Below are 21558 nucleotides of genomic sequence, written 5' to 3'. Positions count from 1 at the left end.
GGCTTAATGCAGGGAGCAGGTCCATGCTTTTAGAGGTGTGCCTGACTCCAGAGCTAACAACTTGGTGTGCAAGGCAATCCAGAGTCGACAAAGCACATGGCTGGGACCATGTGTGCTGGCTTTTGTACTGACTGCTGCTACTGGAAAGAGCATGTGGATAGCTGTCGTCAGAGTTGTACCAAAGGAAAGCTCAAAATGATGCCAGCTTGGCTTTGTTTTTTTTTCTATCACTCAGCTGCACTGAAGCCTGACGCCTCTGGTAGCCAGTAGTGGAGCAGTGAGAAGCTGGTTTTGTGCTGCGCTTTTACGGGAGAAGCCTGGCTGCATTAACTCTTACTACAACAAGCACCTAGACAACTCGCACAAAACCCAGTGATGGAGGTCAGCTCCACAGAAGCCAGCAGCAGCTCCCAGGGAGGCACCGGCTGGCTGGATCTTACCCTTGTCACCTGTACTGAAACGGTGACTTTCACTGAAGTGGTGAGAGAAGAGGAGTGGGGATCCTTTTACTATTCCTTTAAGGTATTCTTTTAAGGCGTGCATTACTTTTCTCACATGCTTGCAGCTTTGGTGCATTTTCAGCAATTGTGTGGGGAGGCAACTAGGATTACTGAACTTTTTATGCCCAGACATCGGTGTTTTTTTACCCTGCAAAGACAGCTGACAATGTGTGAGGCATTTACTGAAAAGCAAAGTACTTGTAGGAATTGGAGAACGTGTCTTAGCCAACTGTATCCCCTCCCAAGAGAGGACAGTTTTGTAGAGATATTGTAATTATACATGCATGTTTAATCAAAAGCTTGTATGATTTTAACACATTTTAATGTAATTTCTTATAGGCATCATCGTGACATAAGGGATTTCTTTTCAATTTTCCAGCTGTAACAAACATTGCACACAAGTGAGAGGGGGGTTTTTTGTTGGTTTTGGTTGTTTGTTTGGGTTTGGTTTTTTGTTTGGTTTGGGCTTTTGTGGTTTTTTGTTTGTTTGTTTGTTTGTTTGTTTGTTTTTATCATGAGGGACAGCTTCTAATTAGTTGGTTTGTTTGTTTTTAACTTGAGAAGGGGATGTAGTCTCTTAAAGGCTGTTGTTAAGAATGCACCAGATGAGTCATTCAGTAGTGAATGCTGCCGAGCGGCATGGGAAGTATGTTCATTTGTCTCCAAAACCAACCATCACCCTGGCAATATGTGAATGTAGGAAAAAAGATTAAAGAGGTACTGAAATTTGTCTTTCCTTAAGATTTCTATGCCCATTGCTGTTGCTTAATTTCATGCTGATTGCCATGTCTCCCTTTACTGTTGTGGCATGTTGTACAAGTTAAGTTCAAGTTATTAAAAAGTCTGACAAGGAGTACCCTGTTGTTCCTTCTGGAGCTCAGGACCAAAGAGATCAATTTCAACTGGAAAGATGCAGGCACTTATATCATTTCACAACATGTGAGGTAAAAGGGGATATATTCAAAAGCAATTTTTACAGCTGTGAGATTGGTAGAGCTCAGACACAATGCTGGTGGAATCAGTGGAATTACTGCAGGTTTCCACCTCTCACAAAGAAAGAGATGATCTCTGGTTCTATTCTTAATTAATGAGGGCATCTTTTAACATGTTGCTGATACATTTTTTTATTGTTAAGATAGTACTTTCCTACTTAGGATTTCAGGGTAGAAAATTCTTTTTTTTTCTTTTTTTTTTTCCCCTTCTCCGTGTTAGACTCCTAAAATGCTTTTGAAAAAAATATCAGAAGTACCAAGCAAAATACTTTTAATAAATTTCTCTTTATCTCCTTTCTTCTTTTCGCAGTTAGGGCTGTAAATCTGAGCAATGTCATGGGAGAAGTATTTTATAATGGTAAAAGTGACAATTAATTTCATTATTAGAATGTCCCCAGGCAGAAAAATGCTTGTTAATCGGAGAGATTGAGTAAATTACAATAATTAGGAAACCATGGATAGTCATGCATGCTCACCCACTGCTAAAGGAAACTTGGTTCTGTTAGATGAGAGCTTCTCATTTGATTTGCACTCCTCTGCCAGATGCCTGGCTCTTGCATATATAGCATGAACTTTGCAAGGAGATTCACTGATTTCACGTCAATTACGAGCTGTTGATAGGCATGGAAATATTTTGACTCTGGAGACGAGTGACAGCTGGTGCAGCTGCAGGAAAGGAAGGAGAGAACACCTGCTCTGATGACTAGAGTGCAGGGAAGACGGGGCTCCCTGCCAGCAGTTTCAGTGCTCTGGAAAAGCTCACGTGTGGAAGGTATGGCTGGTACCTGTTGACTCGGTTGGCTGTCCTCCACCAGCTCTGCCCATGTTGTGGCCGTGCCCTCGTCCCCTCCAGCAAGCCAAACAGCGTCTCCTTCCTCTTCACAAGGGTCTGGTTAAGCAGCTAAAGCAATATAAGTTTCAGTTTGGAATCGGCTGTATGAATTTGAAAAACAGAGTTCTATGTTCGAAATGTAACCACAAACAGGGTTTTGCCCTTTAATTGGGATTTTCAAACACACTGTAGCCTCTAGCTGATTGTAAAGGCAGCTAGATGAGCGGCCACCACACAGGTTGATCTCAGAGCTTGTGTGCCAGGGTGCAGACAGGGCAAATAAGTTATTTCTTCTCAGAAAATGCAGGTGTAATGTATCTTATCAAAGCAGTCAGAGGAAAACATGATCTAACCTAATATATGGAGACCAGGGAGTGACACTCACCCAGTACCTGTGTTAATGACTTTTCAACAGTTTAATCCAATGACAGCTTTACAGGATACCTCACATACTGCTCAAACTATGGGAGCATGCACTGCTTTTTTCTTTTCCTCCCATGCTTCAAAAGGACAACCTGTACCCACCTAAGGTACTGTCTGGATTATACTGTGGTGGCAACGTGACAAAAGTAAAATAATGTGCCTTAGTGCCAGAAAGTCTTGTTACAGGCTGACCTGTGAGTGCTTCACTTTCGGAAGCATTGGAGTTTCTGTCTATTCCTCTGCTTAACAACTAAATCCTGCACTGTTTCAGATTACAGAGTGTTTTGCCAGTTCAGTCCTAATTTTTTTTTGGGGGGGGGGCTCAAGAATGGAGCATTTCTTTCACTTGGAGGAACACACATTTTCTTCTGGTGGTCATTACTGTAGAAGGGCCAGCTGCTCACCAAGGCTCTGCTAACAAAGTCTGTTTTGGGGCCATGTGGGCTCCCTAGGGTGGTTCTCAGCATGCAGAGTTACAGCTTTTGGGGCAGGACTATGTGTACCCATGTACGACTCACCATTAAAGATGAGCTGGTGCTTCCATGGCAAAGGCACTGCCTCATCCTTGCTAACATTCAGGTCTTGCTGCTGTGTTATGACAAATGGTCCCTGAAAGCCCAGATGCCTTTCCAAGAAGCATCCAGGTAGGTTACTGTCTTAAACCACACGTTCTGTTGTCTGTTTCAGCACCTAATTCAGAACAGATGTGCAAATTGGTATTAATTACAGCTTCAACCTTCCAGGCCAAAGGAGTGTTCATTACACCCCTTTACAATCTCCTCCACATGTGTTTAATCTATGTGTAAAAGGGCCCTAAGTGAGTGTCAACCACCCCCTGCCAAATGCAGTAGTCTAGAAGGAACAGAGGTCATCTGAACACCTATGGCCTTTTTCCACTTTACTCTATAAGCCTCACAACATACAAACCAGAAACCTGTCTGAGGAGAAGCTGAAATCTCAGAATAGGTTTGCCCCAGTTGTCCACAGAGTTGGAAGGCTTTGTCAGGGCTGGAGGAAGCAGCTCCTCTTGCCAAGTACTCACCACCCCAGAAGCTTCCCCCATGGTAGGAGAGGATTGAGTAGGGATCATCTCTCTTTTAAGAGATCTGCTGAGAAATGGGATGCCCTACTTTTATACAGTAAAGGTTAGAGTGCTCAAAAGGAGAAAATTCACAATCGCTATTTCTTTCTTGGTGGCACTGTGTTTCCACCATCATCTCCTGCCTCCCAGCAGAGTGGGCTGACTTCCATCAGGTAGTTAATTTTCTTATTTTGTTTTCTGCTGCACAGAGCTGAATCCCCCCCTGAGCAGCAGGACACAAAGGTTTTGTTGTTTACACCCACAGTCGCTAGGAGCCCCAATTCTCTCCTTTGCCAAGTGGGAATCCTAGCCACTGGTCCACACATTGACACCCCCCTCACTCTGGCCCATGAGCCCTGGTCATGAGCCCAGCATCACCACAGCAATGACACTGCAGTGTTAGAGCTCTCAGGAGGAACTATGTGCATATCAAAAGCACAACAGATTATTTTAAACGTATAATGTAAATTCCCAGTTTGTTTCAGGAAGGACTGTTTGATTCTCTGCCTGAAAATGTCCTCTCCCTACACTGTAGCATTCCCTGTACCTACATGTTTAAGCCCATGTAGCTCAGATATTAAACAGGACATCACAGCCTAGATTGAGTAAGGACAAATCTAGGAGCATGTGCTGCTTATCCATGGAATCTCTTTACAAAGCACCTACCATCTCCAGCAAAGACCTGAGGAGACCAACATGACAGGTTTTGTAGGACTATCAGGTACCATGGATTTGGCCCCAGGTGTCCTCAGAGCCTGTTTAAGTCAGAATCTGGTGTCCTTATCCTTTCATCCAAATGCAGGAGTTGCTTTATCTCCTGGAAAGCATTTGCTTATCCTATTGTTCATTCTGATTTTCAAGTAAATATACAGAGCATCCCATGCTTGAATACATAATAGGAAAATAATAATGGGTGCTGTCAAATTTCTGGAGTAATCTCTGCAAATGCAATCACACATTTTATAAAATAGACATATCAAATAATTCAGAGGTAACTTTGCAATCTTTCAGTGTGGGGAAAGGAGGAGAATTAAGTTTACACAAATAAGGTGTCAGGAACTCCTGAACACAGCCTCTGTAATATGCCATAATGACTGTTGCTATTCCTGAGACGCTGAGCTGAGACTGTTGGCCAGGCTGGCTTCATCTAGCAGCTTAAATGCAACACAGAAGGGATCTGGCAATATGACATCCCAACTGGGAGCTGCGCTGAGCCAACTAATTTGGGCAGTTTTGTACTAGCAACCCTCATACTACTGTCTCTATGGTCCACACAGCCACATGATTTGCATCTGTCTACCTCTCCTATATAAATATGCCTGGAAAGTTATATATTTTACATTTTTTGAGATGTTTTACTTGTACAAGTTAGGCATAGTTAGTAATTTTACTCTTTTTTGTGATTAGGAAAAACAGCATTTCACAGTTTTAAATATGGCTGTCAAAGTTATGCAATTATGGATGGACCATTGAGTGACCTAATATTATCTCTTCACATTGAAAATTCCTACAAAGAAAATAGTAAAAATATATCTTTCCTGATGACATTTAAATCAGGAATATCTGTTTATCTAATTCTGTGGAAGTTTCCTAGAGTGCAATGGGTAATAACTGGACAGAACTGTCCCCATTTATTAGTCATGTTGTACCAAAACACAGCAGAATGGTAAATATGAACTATCTGCTAGTAGAATTGAATTATTAACATTTGTTACTGACTGTCACAGCCACATCTATGCAGAAATCTGGGGCAGGGAGCAGGCTTGTTCAGCTGTTATTTGAGTTTGGGAAGATCACAGCAATTATCATGTGTTAAATGTTGTGGTCTGAAAGGACCCTGCCTCATCTGTGACAGTAAAGTCACAGCTAAGAAATAAGTTTTTTTAAAAATGGGGGTTCAGAAAACAAATAGATACATCTTTGCTAGATTTCAAAGGAAGAGAAAGTTATCTTAACATAATTACACGTTTCCATGAGAAAGTGTCCTGATTTAGTGAACAGACTTTCTCAGCTTGTCCATTTCCGTAAGTCTAAAAGGAGGAAAATGTTATAGATCTTTCCTCTGTATAACACATTAACATTCACAGACTGTGAGTGCAATACCATATAGACACAAGCTCATTCAAAACTCCTTCTCAAGTTCAACAGAATAGAAAAAAATCAGCTTGGGTTCCTTCCAGTTGTGCCCTTCTCCCAGCCATAAAGACCCCTTGGGAAGTGACTGTTGCCAGCACCTCTGATGTGTTGTGAAGGCTTTGTTTGGCAATGCATCTCATGATTTCCAGAATGTCCCATAACCTTGTGCTGGGAGGATAACACAGGCAGTCAGTTAGAAAGCATTTCAGTAAAGCAGCTTCTGTGCAGGAGATATGAGAACTATCAGGCATGACTAGTGGCACTGAAATGGGAAAGCAGGAGTCCCAGAGTCAAACCTGGGGCTGAACTTGTTTTTATGCACTTTGAATCAGGCTCCATTCCAGGCCACACTAATTAAAAAAAATAATCAGCTTCTAGAGGCCTTGTTGCCTTCCAAATGTGTTCCTCTGAAATCCAATTGCAGTAGAAGTAGTTTCAAAGACAAAATATAAAACTTAGCTTTAAACTTTCCCTTTTCCCAGTCTTTCTTATCTTCACATGAGTTTTCTCAGAGCTTTTAAGTGTCAATCAAATTGCTTTCCTAAAATTTTCCGGAACATCTTGTGTGAACTCTGTGTAGAAACATCTTCTCAGTTTTTTCTTGCTAGCTGGAGGACATCCTTCTGAAACATGTTTGTATCACAGGGGTGGACAGTACAACTTCTGCTGCTTGTAACAATGAGGGCATAAGATTTCAGTGTCCTTCTCAGTTGTTTGAGCATGTTTCTTTCTTACTGAGATGCCTCTCAGCAAATGAATCAAAAATGATTCAGCCATTTTTTCAGCTTTTCTTGAGCAATAGGGGATGCCTTAAATTAATCATCTGAATCTTTACATTTAGGTCATTAGTATTTCCTGCATGAAGCTGGCTTCTAGCCCAAGTATGCCATTTGCTGAGCCTCTTTTTGCAAGACATTTAGTGTCCCTTACCTTTTTCCTTATTGACAGTCAGAATTGCTGTCTACAACTCAAGTATACATAATGCACCTACGGCTTATCTGCAAGCATACTGCTGTTAGGTTGTGGGATTTTTCACAACACAACTTGTGTAGAAAGTTTCAAAACAAGAAGAAATAAGGATATCTCCATTTGGCAGTTGTCATGGTTTGAGATAGCCCCAAAATCCAATTCCCTAGCTCTAAGCCCCCTCCCACATCTCAACCTAATGTGAGATGGGTTTTCCAGACAAAACACACCAGACTCAAAGTGGGGGAAAGGGAATATATTACAATGACTGTACAAATAAATACTATAACACATTATACACACAATCACAACTATCTCTACCATGACATATAGTATTTATAATGGATCAAATCTCTTCTCCCCTCCAAATAAAAGTCCAGGAGGGAAAGAAGGACAGATCCCTTCCAGTCCTTAAGCAGCAGCATCTTCTAAGGCAGCAGGTTCTCCTCATCTCATGCATGCAGCAGCTGTGGCTGGCTTTCTGCCAGCACTCACGAGGGAGGTATCCAAGCTCCCTCGACCCCCTTGACGCAGGCAAAGGGGTCTTCCGTGGGCTTCGTAACCCCAGACAAAGGTCGTTTCACCACGTCATATCACGAGACGCAGGGCGTCTTCGTGACGGTCTGGTATCTTCAGGAGACCCAAGCTCCTTGCAGGGCCTCTGTGCCACTGCCTCAGGCTGCCACCGTGGCAGCAGTGCGAGGGGGGAGCCAAGGTCAACTCCCCCCACATTCCATCTGGCTGTCCCGGTCCAGCTCCAGGACATCTTTGAGCTTCTCAGCTCCTCTCTCTCTCTCCGGTGCTGCATGTCTAAGACTCTTCTCCAAAATAGGAGTCCATCTCCCTCTTTTCTCAGAGGGACCTCAAAGGAGTTTGGGGGGCGGGGTCTGGTATCAGTCTTACCCGCAGAACTCTGTAGCTCTGCTGCTGTCTCTCTCTCTCCCTTTCCAGGAGTCGGAGTCCTTTCTGCGATGCTGCATGTCCCTGTTGCTTCTCCGGTTCAGGTCTTATCTGTCCTGGCTCTCTGCCACCGTTTCTCCGGTCAGTGCCGGCTGCTGCTCTGCGCCCACGGAGAAAACATCTCCCGGCTTAACTACAGACACTTAGTCCAGTCTAGCACTGTTCCAGGTCTTTGCAGTCCCCCCCCAGCCAGGGGCTGGGGGGCCCCAGAGGGCCCAAGGGGCTCAGAGCCCCTTCCTCGTGGCTCTACAACATGGCTACCTCTCCTAACCACCAAAAAACAACTCATCTCTTCCGGTGAGTTTGTGGAATGTTGACATTTTTGCAGGAGCGCCCATTGGACAAAATTTCAAAACTTCCAGGGGTTACCACCCCTTGGGGTCTACCACTTTTCTTAGCCTCTGGGGGAAAACAAGATCCAAACCACTACAGCAGTTTAATCAAGTTCGTTCTTTTTATGTACTAAAAAACCTTTATTTTGTAGGTGGTAAGAATAACAAGAGTCATGACCCCTTCAGTGGCATCACACTTCACTTCTGAGAGCCCACTGTTTAAGCTGGTCAACACCTGGCAGAAATTCTTCATCTCAGGCCTCCAAATAAGCATAAGAATAATACTATCTTATCCTTTAAAGTTCTTTTCCTAAGACTTCTCTGTTTGTACCATTTCCATGCCACTAGCCTTTAGACTCCTACTTTTTACTTGCAGAGTGAACTTTAATTCACATAAAGATTCACACAAAGCCATGGGTTGTTCATGTTTCTGTGATACAATAAATAACATATGACTTGTGCAAAGTACTCATCTGATTACGTCTGTATAAGTACCTTCTAGTTTTAAGAATATTCCTTAAGAAAATAGGTCAGATGCATACTTATGTGTGTGCATGATAATTTAGGTTGGGAAAGACTTCTAGAGGTCACCTGTGCCAACCACTCGAAAGCAAATTCAAAGCATGCCGGATTTCTCAGGGCAGTGGCCATTGAAGTCTTGGATATCTCCAGGGCTGGAGAGCCTGCAGCCTTTCTGGGCTTCATCCCAGTGTGTGACCATCCTCAGGATGAATACTTTTTTCCTAATTTCTAATCAAGATGTCTCATCTTACAACTCTTACTTGTGGCCTTTTGCCCCTTCACTGTGCATGTCTGAGAAAAACCTTGCTCCATCTTCTCCACACCCTCCTGTTAGAAAATGTAGGCCGCACTTAGACCCCAGAAGGCTCCTCTAAGGTTTCTGCTGGGGAGAAATCTGGAGGTATGGGACAGAGAGGTTTTTAATTTATTTTTGCTTTGTTTATTTATTTAAAATAACTTTATGAATTATATCAGACGTTGTGCCAGTACTTTAAAACTCCCTAACTAAATTGTGTTGATTAGTGTATTTCTTTGATTACTTTCAGTGTTGCAGTCCAAAGTGCAATTTACCTTAGAGGTAAGCTGACTATAAATTCCTGACTGAAATCAGTCAAGCTGTATGGCACCTGTCTGCCTCTGGAAAACTAATCTTCCTGGTTTATTTCTTTGGGGGGTTTTTGGGGTTTTTTTCTGGTTTGTTTGGATTTGGGGTTTTTTGTGTGTGTGCTTTTCTTTCCTGTTTGGTTTGCTTTGTTTGCTTTGGTTTTGTTGTTGGATTTTGTTTGGATTTTTTAAGGGCTTTTATTTTTCATCCTAAATGGGGGATGTAAAAACAGCAAATCTGTCCTGAACATTTTCAGTTTTGAACATTCAAGAATCCAGATCTTCTACAACAGGATCAATAAATGTGAATCTAGACTACTCCATTTTCTTACATGGTCTGCAATTAAAAAGTGAGAAAAGATTTTTCTTTTTTTTTTTCCCCCTCCTTCAAGAAAGTGTAATGCAATCTACCAGGGGTGAAGCTGACCGTGATGTTTACTCAATTTAACAAGGGACTTTTATATATTCTTCTTATGTGTTAAGGACATTCTTACAAAATTCTTTGGCTTGCTCCACGATTACAGCTCTCTTACAATCTCAATTTCTGCAATAAGCTATGCTAAAACCATAACTTTTAAAATATACCAAAGTCAAGCAGTAAGATCAATATTCCCAGAGTTTGATCAACTGGAAGGAAGGAGCTCTTTGGGGACTTAATCCACTACTGACATGTGATATGAGAAATCAGTGCCTCTTCTTCACCCAAGTGACCAAGGACATAGTGTAGGAAGACACCATGTCAGCAAGGCCATGAATTCACCATAAGCCGCCTGTCCTCACATTAAGAGGCCAGACAGTCACTCCAGGAATGAAGTACCTCTCTCTCTCTTTTCCTATTTGCTCATTTCTTACCTAGAAACTTATTTTTCCCAGGTTGTTTCCCAACCAGCCTCAGCAGCTAGAACTAAACTGTTTTATGTAGAGTCCCCATTCAAGTACAAACATGCTTTATGCACTAATAGTTGAACATCTTCTTGTATTAGGCAGCTCCTCTGCTATCAGGCAAAGGCTCTGCACCTCAAGACATGAGCAACAGCACCTACATTGGGATGGGCTATTAGGAACCCTCTTCCACAGACACAGCTGGTGCCCCTCAACAGAAGGGATACAAATCCTAAAAGATGAAAAAGCAAGGAAGTTGGTTAGGGAGAATTAGAAGGAGGGATAGCATCATGGCACCAAAATGTTACCCAATATCTCCAAAAGGATTTAGCTATGGTCTTGATTAAAGCTGCTCACAGGAGTGATCTTTGTCTCAAATATAAAGCAGAATACTCCTCTTGCCAGACTTATCATGGCCTATGGATTCAGAAATATTATTAGAGAAACAGAATGACAAGCCTCTTCTATAGCCAAAGGAAAATGCACACAATCTTCAGCAGGTGTTCTGGCTTACATTTCACCCATGAAGAGGCTTTTTTCATTGACCAAAGCTGGTTTTAATCTTAAAGCAAATTAGCAGTACATCAATATGCGCTCCAGAGATCAAGCACTTCCATGTTCCAAACACAGCAGCCTTGTGGAACAACAGCATGTATAATGGCTCTAGTCAAGCCAAGGAAATTCTCTTGACTTTGAGTCACCAGTATCTCTAGCTTTTCTAACCTAAATAACTGGTGTATGACACTAATCTCTCTCATAGCATTCTCATATATTGTAGTTATCAACACCCATGCAAAAGAAACCCTTGTCAAAAGCTTCTACACAGAGATTTGGGAGATATTAGTATCTTTCTTTTTATCAGAATGCTTCTGATGCCTGCACATGTTGTTAAAGAATGCTTTTTTGTAAATTACCTTGCTGAGGATTGTTATTAAGCGAGGATTTTTGTTTGATGAATGAACAAGACATGAAATGAAACACTTCTATGTCTAAGCAACCTGAAGGTGATGAATAAAACAAAATTAGAGAAAATGCATCTAGAGTGAAATTCAAGGATCCATCAGCTATCTCTCTTCAGCTATCTCTCTAATCTAATGACTATTTTTAACACTTTCACAGATGGAGGTTTCACTGACTCAATCAATCTCTATATGAATGATATATTTTAAGTCAATTTTTTTAAATTTTCATCCTGAATTCTCTGCTATAGTTTTGATTCACTGTTTTTTGTCCAGTATGCAGTAGATCTAAAGAAGAGATTAGTCCTTTCCTAGTCCTTTCCTTTTTTATATCTGTCTTTTTGTGTCTTCAAGGGTATGTTCATCTTTTGCTGCAGTCTGATTTTTGCTGGATTTAGCAACTTGATTCATTCAGTCTTTTTCCCTGGCTATATCCTCTAGACTACTGTCAACTCATTTCTCTGTGTCTCTCTTGAAGCACTGTGCCTAGGAGTGGGCATAGTACGGTGGAAGGGTTAGAGCAGAGGCACACAAGACTAGTGTCGATCCCATGACAGTGGCTGTTACTGTCATGGTAGGATGATGTTACTAAGTCATGTTCCATTTCTGGGCCACTTTACATATGTGTGTGAGGGAGGATGTTTTGAAGACTGGTCCAACCCACTGTGATTACACCCACTACACCGTAGAATCCTATATTTCGTTGAACAGCATCTTGCTTTTTTCCCAGTGCATGTTTCCAACTCATGAAGGTAATTTTGAATTCTAATCCTAGCCTCCATGAAGGTCTTTATCAAGGTGGCCATCCCATTAATAAGCACAGAAGTTTTCATTCTGCAAGTTAACGCAGACTGAGAGAGGCTGCAATGATTTAAGTTGCCTATTGTTATAGCTCCTTTACCCTGAAGAATGAGACCTTTTTCTCTTTTGTCTGAATGGAAGCTCCAACAAATAGACACTTTGGTTTTATTTCTTTGTTTATAGCCTTTCAGACTTATACTATATTCAGTGTTTGTATTTTTTAACTTATCTTTGCAGTCTGGCTTAATTGTTTGTTTCTGCAGCCTAAAATTGCTTAACTGTTAATCATTGCTTTTTAACTTGGCAGGAGGGGATTTAAGCTGACCATACGTGCTGCTCCCCTATGGTGAGGAAGCACCCTTCTAAAACAGTCTCTCTTCCTCCATAGCTATTTCTTCTGTGAGAATTGTAAGAACATTTGAGTGTCAGATCCTTGTTCTGTTCCTATCCATCAGTATAATATAGAAATACAGAATTACTTTTAAGAAAATAGTCTCCTGATTTTATACCAGAGAAAATGGGAACAAGTCCCGTCCCTTAGTTTCCCTCATGTAGGAAATATCTTTTCTGAAATGGAAAAGACAAACCAAATCCTGAGGAGAAGTCACGGGTTTCAAGGACAAAAATTATGTGAAATCTTACCTTTTATGATTTTATTATCTTTCAAAAAGACGTTTCCTTCCAATTCCTGTACAAAGTAAAGCATCCCCATAAAAATAGTTCTACTATGCCTGTGCCACACATTTTGAAGGAAATTTGTTTCCAAGAAGTTCAAGAGATTTGCAGATACCCCAAAAAAGTGGATTTTTTTTTTTTTTTTTTTGTCTAAAAGCTAAGCATCCAGCCCACACAAGTTGTCTTATCCAGGTCACACTATAATCAGTGGAGACAGGCCATCCCATGGTAGGTGCGATGAATGGTGACTCATCTCTGAGACACTGCTATTATCTAGACAACACTATGACAATTTAGAATTGTTCTCTCTTTGGAATTTTAAAGTTAGGTGAGATTACCCAAATGGTAGATTACACTGGTGAAAGCGATCATGCTGGGAAGAGTGAAACCATCTCAACAAAGCCTTCACTGTATGGTAATCTAATCTCTGGGTTCAGGCACAGAGTGCAACGTCAAACTGCTCGTCACCTTCCCCGCACAACCACATAATCCACAGTGTAGCAGGGCTCCCTACCTGGAGCAAAGCTGTGGCTCCCCAGCAGAGGAGACATCATGGCTTCTGGCCAGCTGGAGGCAAAGAGCTGAGAAGGCACTAAAGCTCACTGCGAAGCAAGAAACTACTTGTCGCTGCTCCATTCCTTTCATTTCACCTTCCCTCCCCATGTTCACAGTTGAGATATTTTGTTTGCAAGCAGTTGGAGCTCTGGTTTCTGCTCGCCCATGACAAAGTCATGGGTTAGTGGATTCCAAATGCTTTTAATGAGTATTCTCCCCTGGTTCTGCTCTATTATCAACCCAAACAGGTAGGTGTGGGTCTCACTGGCAGCCTCCTTTCCCTAGCCTGCTCAGGACAGTGCCTTGGGGTCAGTTCTGTACGGCCAGCAGCTGGCACTCCTCTTCAGCTGCAGCCTTTACTTATCTCCTCCAATTTCCTCTAACTCCCACATTTTGGGTTTGGTGTCAGGAACTGGAAGATCCCAAACGACTGCATTGACATAACCTGAAACTCATTCCAGTTGTTAGGATGTGAAGACTGGATGTGCACTCACCAAACAAGCAAACATGGACACATACTCCCTTGTTCTTGCAGACAGAGGATCATGATGCTTGGAGAGCACAAATAGCTTTATTTCTCACTTTCTTTTCTTTCTACACACACCACTAGGGGACGTTTTGTCATCACGTATCACTGGCTACACAGCTATACTTTTCCTTAGTGGGTCATTTTTCCTTTTCAGTCTTGGTGCACATCTAGATCATGGAGTGGATGTCCGAATTTTGTAGGGCTCGTGGATGACCCAGACTCACTGGAGTTGGGAAAGAGAGAATTATTTATTTCCCCCATTTCTCCAAAGGAGCCCATCTATCAACATTCCTTATGAAGTGAGGCAGCTGGTTATTTCACAGCTTGCTGGAGCAGCACAAGAGCTGAGGGCAGCTTCTCATTTTAGTGTTAAGTGCTGAATACAGACACTGCTAGTGATTTTGTGAAGATAAGAAGTAGCACAGCCACTGCAAATCAAACTGGAATGAACATCACTAGCAATGATGCATCTAAGTGTTTTCTGAAAAAACCCCAAGAATATCTTTTAGACTAAATAGTTGAAATCAATTGGCAAAACTCACATTTCACTCCCATTTTCCATTCTCATCTTATTTGTTCAAGGATAAGTGACTGTCTTAACCCAAGTCACTACCCACCTATTGATGTGCTCTTTTCCTTTCTCTCCATTGCAGACAGAGCAGCTGGTGACTCTTTGGATTCTCTTTATTGTCACAATTGCTGGAAATGCCACCGTGCTCTTCTCTACCTGGAGGAGGAAGCGGAAATCTCGAATGACCTACTTTGTTACACAGCTGGCAATCACAGGTAGTGCAGGGAGGGGAAAGGGTATCTGACCTGTACAGGAATTGTTATTAAAATGGCAAATAAGAAAATGTAAGCTGAGTTGTGAAGAATTCAGCTGCCATCTAATGTCCAGTTGCAGCTTGCCATAAAGCAAATGGATGGCTGCTTATCTTAGGGATCATTCTGACTCTAATTGAAAAAGATGTTGTTAGATGTAGTAGTATCTGTGTCAGAATGTAGCAGCTGCAACTCACTCATGTCACTAAATCTTATCTTCCAGTCTGAGTTTGCATCCACATTTCCCAGAAGCTATATTTCCAGCTGTTGTCATGGAGCTGTTTAAATTAAACTAGTTTAAGATGAATCTCTTGTGTTTTTTCTACTAAAACTGCTCTATCAATTATACCCTTGCAGGGAAGAGTGAAAATAACTTCATGTTATCTGGTTTAATAAAGCAAGTGAAATATAAAAATATAAAGGTGAGAGGAATGGATTTAGATGTTTTTTAAATGAAAAAAAGGATGTTGATCCAAGGACTTTGTAGTTTTTAAACAAAATGTAAAATGTACAGAAGCCTGGTTTGTAAAATGTCAACCTCAGCAACAAGGAAAGGAAATAAGCATAAGCAGCACATTGTTTCTCTGTGGCCTTGAATGGACTAAATTTTTGGGGATTTAAGTTTCCCAAGGGAAAATATGTGCTGTTTCTATAACAGTGTCCTGCTACTAATCCCTGCTTACAAGACAGCTGTGTTGTACTGGTTTTGTATATAGGATATATTTATATGCTTTCTGTTGCTATTTTTTTTCTAAGCTATAGTAGGAATTACAGCACTTTTTCACCAAAGAGCTATTTAATATTTGATTTTCCAGCAGTATTGCATCCTTCTTTGATGTCTGTCGTACTTCTGTTTAAACTGGAAAAGCAAAGGACTATACTGCCCAATTTTAAACATGCATTCTTTGTAAACAAATGAACTCCTGCTCATGGTCTCAACCACATCTGTCCAGGAGCTTGTCCAGTTTGAAGAACTACTCTCAGCTGAAACAGATAGACCAAGGTGTGCAAAGTGGTGTAAAAGGGCAGGCCTATAACTACAAGTGATGTAAGAATTATTACAAGGTGAGGAGGTGAAGGTTTGCTGTGACTCCTCTTCTGAAGTGCTGACAGCTGGTTTTCCTATTTGCCTGTGAGTCATCTGTAATAAATGATTTTAATTCTTATCTCATTTGTGACCTTTATGTCACTTCCTTCATGTGCCAGTGGTATTTTCCATCAGGTAAATCATGTTAATACAGCCTCACCATACAGTTTGGAAGCATCAATCACAGATCAAGCATTATAGTGTTCACAGGAGTTTCAAAATAAGCAGTCTCTGTTCAAAGAGTTCCCTATCCCAGATGAATATACTCAGGCAACCAAGAAGTAATATAGGCAAAGAGCAGAAGAGCAACTGAAGCCCCAGATGGACACCGTCTATTTTCTACTTACTTTGTCAGTGAGCAAGGTACCAGGAGCAACCATCATGAGAAAGGCTTTGGAAAATAGAAGGGTGAAAAAATGACTGTATGTATCCATCTGGCACAGAGGCCACAAGGGTTGGGCTTGCTGAAAGAACAAAGATGTGTAATACTCACAACAGCATGGTAATAGAAGATGGGTTCCAATAGGAAGAGTTCAACTAAACAGCAAAGGGTCTTGAACTAGTAAGAAGACAAATGTATTTACTGCAGCAGAGAAAGAACTGGCATAAGGACATGGGTGTCCAGGTCAAAGGAATAAAGCTAGAAGCAGACAGAAGTATCTGAATCAGGATAATTGAGGTGTACTAGGAGGAGGCTACTGCTGTTGCTGCACTGAATAAGGGTCTGAGCGGGAGTCTTGCCATTTTGGACCTATAGGAAAGAAGACTTTTTGTATTAGAATGGAGGTGTATAGAGAGCTGTTCACTAGGGGTTCAAATACTGTCTACATGAAGGGAGGGGAAGGCATTGCAAGTGCAGTTTTGAGGGAGCTGAAATAATCAGTGGCAAAGGCAACAAGGCAAATATACTACTAGATGTGGCTAGCAAATAGTGCTATATAGCTAATGTTATAATTTGACTGGGGTCCACGCGTTCCACTTGCTGACCTCCCCTTCCCTAAAATTATCCTTGACTTTTAAAATTCCCTGAGTTCAACAGTCTATTCCATTTCCCATTACAGAAATTCACATAGAAAACTCACTTGACATTCACATCTGCAGTGTTAAAAGAGGTAACACCAGCTTGAACAGCAGGCTTCTTTCAAGCCATGACATCTTTTTTGTGATGCAGGAGTCAGAACTCTAATTTATCTTCCTGCACCAAGAGTTCTTGTCAGTATTTTGGCACAAAGAAATTACTTGATTCCTGAAATGGAGCCATTTCACTTTCTTATCTTCAAAAATATTATTAAGAACAAAGCAAGCTGGCAACAGCCATCAGCCTTTCACAACAAGTTATGAGGTAGACGCAGAAGATTATGAAAACATTGATTTGTCACATTGTTTTGACATGCCAGGCATATTTAAATCCTACCAACTAAAGCCTAATCTCCTGGCAAACAGTTCCTGCTTAGTCAATAATACTACTACTTCCATCTATTTTGAGGTCTTAAAATATTTATAATTTCTGCCCCAGTAGCAGAAAGAAGAATAATGGATATATCTTTATCAATGCAGGCATTTCAAAACCACTTAAAAACTTTTTGTCTATTGATCTGTGGCTCAAGAGTTGAGTAGTGCCCTCAATTCTCACGTCTTCCCACTAATGTAGTACCAAAATGAAATTAAAACACAGCCTTCTTGTCAGAATAAACAAGGTATTCAAAGCAAATTGTGCATAATAAATGAATGTGAAATGAGCACTGTTGTTCTTCTTGACTGGTTGCCAAGCCAGATGCAGAAGAGTAGTAACTAACTGATTGAGGCCTCTTTCAGCACTGCCAGAATTCAGTGGTTGAAGCCACTCATCAGATTCAGAGAAGACTCGTACTGATTCCTTACTACATCATAATCAAAACAGGGTGCTCAAAACTGCAAGAGTTTGTAGGAGCATGAGTAATCTCTTCAACTTCAGAGTGCTTAAAGATGTTGTTGAAGCCTGAATTCATAATATTGGTATTAAACATATGCCTATACAATGCCCGTGTCAGTACCATATTTAAGTCTATGTCTAACTCTCAGTTCATGCATAAATCTCTTTGAAATTATCTGGGAATTAAGCACTAGGAAATCAGCTAAGAGTCAACAGCTGAGCTGAACAATAGTACTAATCACTCAGCATCAGCTAATTTAACAAAGAGGAATATTGCCATGTTTGCCTTGTGTTCAGTTTACATTTGGTCATATTCCTCTTCTGTAAAAATGCTTTTCTTAGAAACAAGTTCATCTGTGAAGACTGAGACTAAAGCTAGCTTTCCTACAGATTTCTATCTCCAAGGCAATTTAGTTTCTCAGAAAGTGCAAGTTCTGAAGATTATCCTGTGAGGAGGGTATTTCTAAACACTTTTCCCCAAATAGATTTCTTCTGAGTTTAGCATAAGTTATGCTCATAGCATAGCTATTTCCTGGCAGGAAATCTCTTATGTCTTCCTCTACCTGATGCCATTTCACATAACTTCAGAATCTTAGTGTCTTTAAGATGTTTGCCTCTGACTGAAATCACCAAGTAGTTCAAGATCAAAGAGTGGGATGAGTTCACAGGCGCTGTATAATGCTGGAAATATTGAAGAGAGATATATTTGTTTTAAGAAAAGATAGTTTATCCACTCATTTATGTCCATTTAGATCAGTTTACTCAGCTCTATCAAAGTAATCTTCTTAAGTCTACTTTTAAAATATAAAAGCAGTGGACATGGGAATATATAAAACATAATTATTTGAGTAGCAGTGAATAAGGAATGTCATTTATGGCCTAAAGAGTCCATTCAGTAAGAACTGTTATCATTTGACTGATTCTAAAACTAATCAAGCAATACATTAAAAAAAGTCTGCTGAAAAGAATTTTACTTCTCATTTTTCTCCATTCAACTTCAATTACTACTGATAGAGGAATATATTTAAGTTCCTTTTAATGTCCAAAGGTGCATAGTTTATTTAGCTCTTTCTCTCCAACATTAACATCTGGAAAGTTGGAGCTGGAAATATCATGACCTTTAGCTCATGTGTGTTTCTCTTTCTATTCCAACATTTAGCAGAAATCAGTACTTTAAAAACACCATTACATTTTGTCCACTGTTAGGGGTAGAAATACATGTAGGCACTTTACTGCATGCCAAATTTTAAGCCATAGACTGACAGTCTTGTTTGGAAATACATGCTAATTTGCTGTGGCTGTAATGAAGAGAGAAAACAGAAAGAACATCCCCTAACTTTTATGGTAGCTTACATATAAACAGTGAAAACAAAAGATGTTTGGTAAAAGTATGTAGCTACAGTCTATATTGTGATATAAATACCAAATCCTAGGGGATTACTTGAGAATGACATTAAAAAGACAAGGAGGTAGTTTTAAAAGTGACATAAAGAGATTTATATCATTGCTACCTTCTTCAGTTGCTCCTAGAAAGATGAACCATAGCAGGCCTTGGTCCTTATCAGCTGCCTTAATTTTGTTCAGTGTTTAGTGAAAAGCCAATACACCGAAAACTTGCTATGAGAGGGTTATGGAAGCACTTAAGTGGAAACAGACCCTGCTAAAGCAAAGATTGTTTATTTTCTGTTCTGCTTCTGCCCAGAGAGAGCATGACTGTGAGGCTAAAACCAACAGGGCTCAGTCACTGGCTTCTAGGATATCTTTGGTTAAGATGACTGAAGGAAGAGTCTGCCAACTTATCTGCTAGTTAAATGCGCTAAATAAGTGCATCTAACTCTACTGCTACAACAGCTAAATGTGAACAAACGCATTAGAAGCTGTCCTTCCCTTCTTCTTCTTTTTCCCTACACAAAAACCACTAGGTTTACTGAAGTGTGCCTGTCCTTCAATACTTTTCTTCCTTGTCTATGTGACTTGAAGGAATGAAGATGACTTGTTACTCCATGATTTGTAGAAAAGCTTGATATAGTAACACCATTACAAAAATTAACATGTAGAACATTATTAACAGATAATTGTCTCTGTTCCACCTTTTCATCTGGAAAATGGTACTTGTAATATTTCTGCACTTCAGAGAAATCATACATACAAATCCATCAGTTTTACAAGTACCTTAGATATCACAGCGATTATGAGCATTGGAAGTGAATTGCACAGAGTCAATTAGCAGCTAAATCATCAGGTCATCTTAATGGAGGTGGACTGTTGCCAACCAAAAAGTTCAGAGTGTTTTCAGTTATACTGGAAAACTTGCATTTTGCCACCTGGGTCTTGGCTGGAACCTGACAATCTGATTTATATGACTGCCCATCCAAGATGCAGAAACCTAATGCAGAAAACTGAACTGAAATAATTCCCAGAAATCTACATCTTTCTCCCCTTTCCACACTTACTGTCTGCTAATTTGTAGGAAAAACATGAAGGCTGAGGAAAGGTGAGAGGGGTCTGCACCCTACCTGCAGACTTGGAGGAAGTTACAATTGTACTGCAGATTTCCTTGATAAAATTGAAAGAAGGATATCTGCATTTTTTTATGTTCATCATGTTTTAAACCTCTTCAAAGTGTAATTAATCTAAAAAACCTGTCTCTGGTAATGGATCATCCATGTTCTACACTACATGTTCTCGTCACTACTGAAAACAGTTTCTCAAAATTGGGAAATAAGAGTGTAATTTGTTAATATTCCCTCAGGCACAGACATTGAAATTTTCTGGAGTACCCAGTGGCATCCAAATTCCCCACTTTTGCAAGCAGCTTGTTTGCCAAACACTTAGCTGGAAGTCTTACATCTCTGCAAATCACCTGAGTATACACACGGCTTAATAAACAGGGAAGGAAATAGATTATATCCACCTTTCCTCTGTAGGTTAGAGAAACTATAGTATTTAGTACAACTGTTCATTTTGCATTCACAGAATAAATGTGATTCAATTTACCGAGAGCAAAAATAGTCTCTGGGACTAAACACAGCAATATTAACATTACTTATTCAGTGTATCTCATGAAACTATGTGAATAGGAAAATTTGTTACATGGCTGCATTAGTTGCCTGGAGAACAAGCAATCATTTTCCACCTCGATTCTGCCAAGAAGACTTAATTCAGTAGTAAGGAAGCACCATGGGACTTACTTTAGGTTAGGTATGTATTAGTGCGCGCCCACAAACTGAGACATAATGCAGGATAAGAAAAAATGTGGTCACTGCCTCTAATACCCCATAGTACTACAAGGCAAACCAGATTTGATATCTATTGCCATTTTTGGCAATTTAATAACACCTAGCAGGAACTCAAATTGTCTTTTGAAATTTAACTCAGATTTGAAGATGAGTCATAGTCCCCTAGTTTGTAATAAGTAGCTTGGACACTGACTGTACAATTCCAGTTTGATATTATGAATCATGCTTTACTATACTCTTAGATTTCTTATGTAAACATTCAGGAATATTTCTGTATGTCTGTATATAATCATTTTCCTCTGCATAAATGGTTAGTCAACACATAGTTTCTATTTTCCTAAGGAAAACAGAAAATATCCAATACATGCATCCCTCTTAAAATGTATTTTCTCCCAACCCAATCATGAAGTAGATGGGGTAAAAAGTGGAATATCCTCAGAAGTTAAGAAAGGAAACCAGGAGTGAACTTCGGCATCGAAACTGAACAATAGAAAGCTTTATGTGAAGAAAGTGACATAGTCTATTTAGGGGTACCAGGACCTCTATTTCACAGTGTTTGGTCATAGAGTCAAATGAAAATGCCCACAGAAAACAGAGTAGATTTCACATTTTAGAGGTGAAATCATGAAGCAGCACTGAATTTGGGACTAGTACACAAACAATCCATCTAGTTACATTACCTCCTTATAAGCTTTAATGTAAAGAAACTGCTTTTGGTGCAAAATGAACTCCCCTTGAAAAGGTAAAGAT

General features: G+C 40.4%; 1 protein-coding gene across 2 annotated transcripts in view; it reads left to right on the top strand.

Annotated features, from left to right (window-relative positions):
• The first annotated feature begins 165 nt into the window (after nt 1–165).
• The window catches only part of NPSR1 (neuropeptide S receptor 1), a 58798-nt gene continuing 37405 nt past the window's right edge, over nt 166–21558 (top strand). For both annotated transcript variants that reach the window (XM_027729049.2, XM_027729048.2), the window contains exons 1-2: nt 166–522; nt 14402–14534. In XM_027729049.2, the coding sequence (XP_027584850.1) occupies nt 376–522; nt 14402–14534 (280 nt within the window). In that variant the 5' untranslated portion in view covers nt 166–375. The remainder of the gene's footprint in view (nt 523–14401; nt 14535–21558) is intronic.

Source organism: Pipra filicauda, unplaced genomic scaffold, assembly GCF_003945595.2.
Source record: "Pipra filicauda isolate LSUMZ 115617 unplaced genomic scaffold, ASM394559v2 scaffold363_size724302_pilon, whole genome shotgun sequence".
Taxonomy (NCBI): Eukaryota; Metazoa; Chordata; class Aves; order Passeriformes; family Pipridae; genus Pipra; species Pipra filicauda.
The sequence above is the reverse complement of the archived record's forward strand: the minus strand, read 5'-3'. Positions and strand labels throughout refer to the sequence as shown.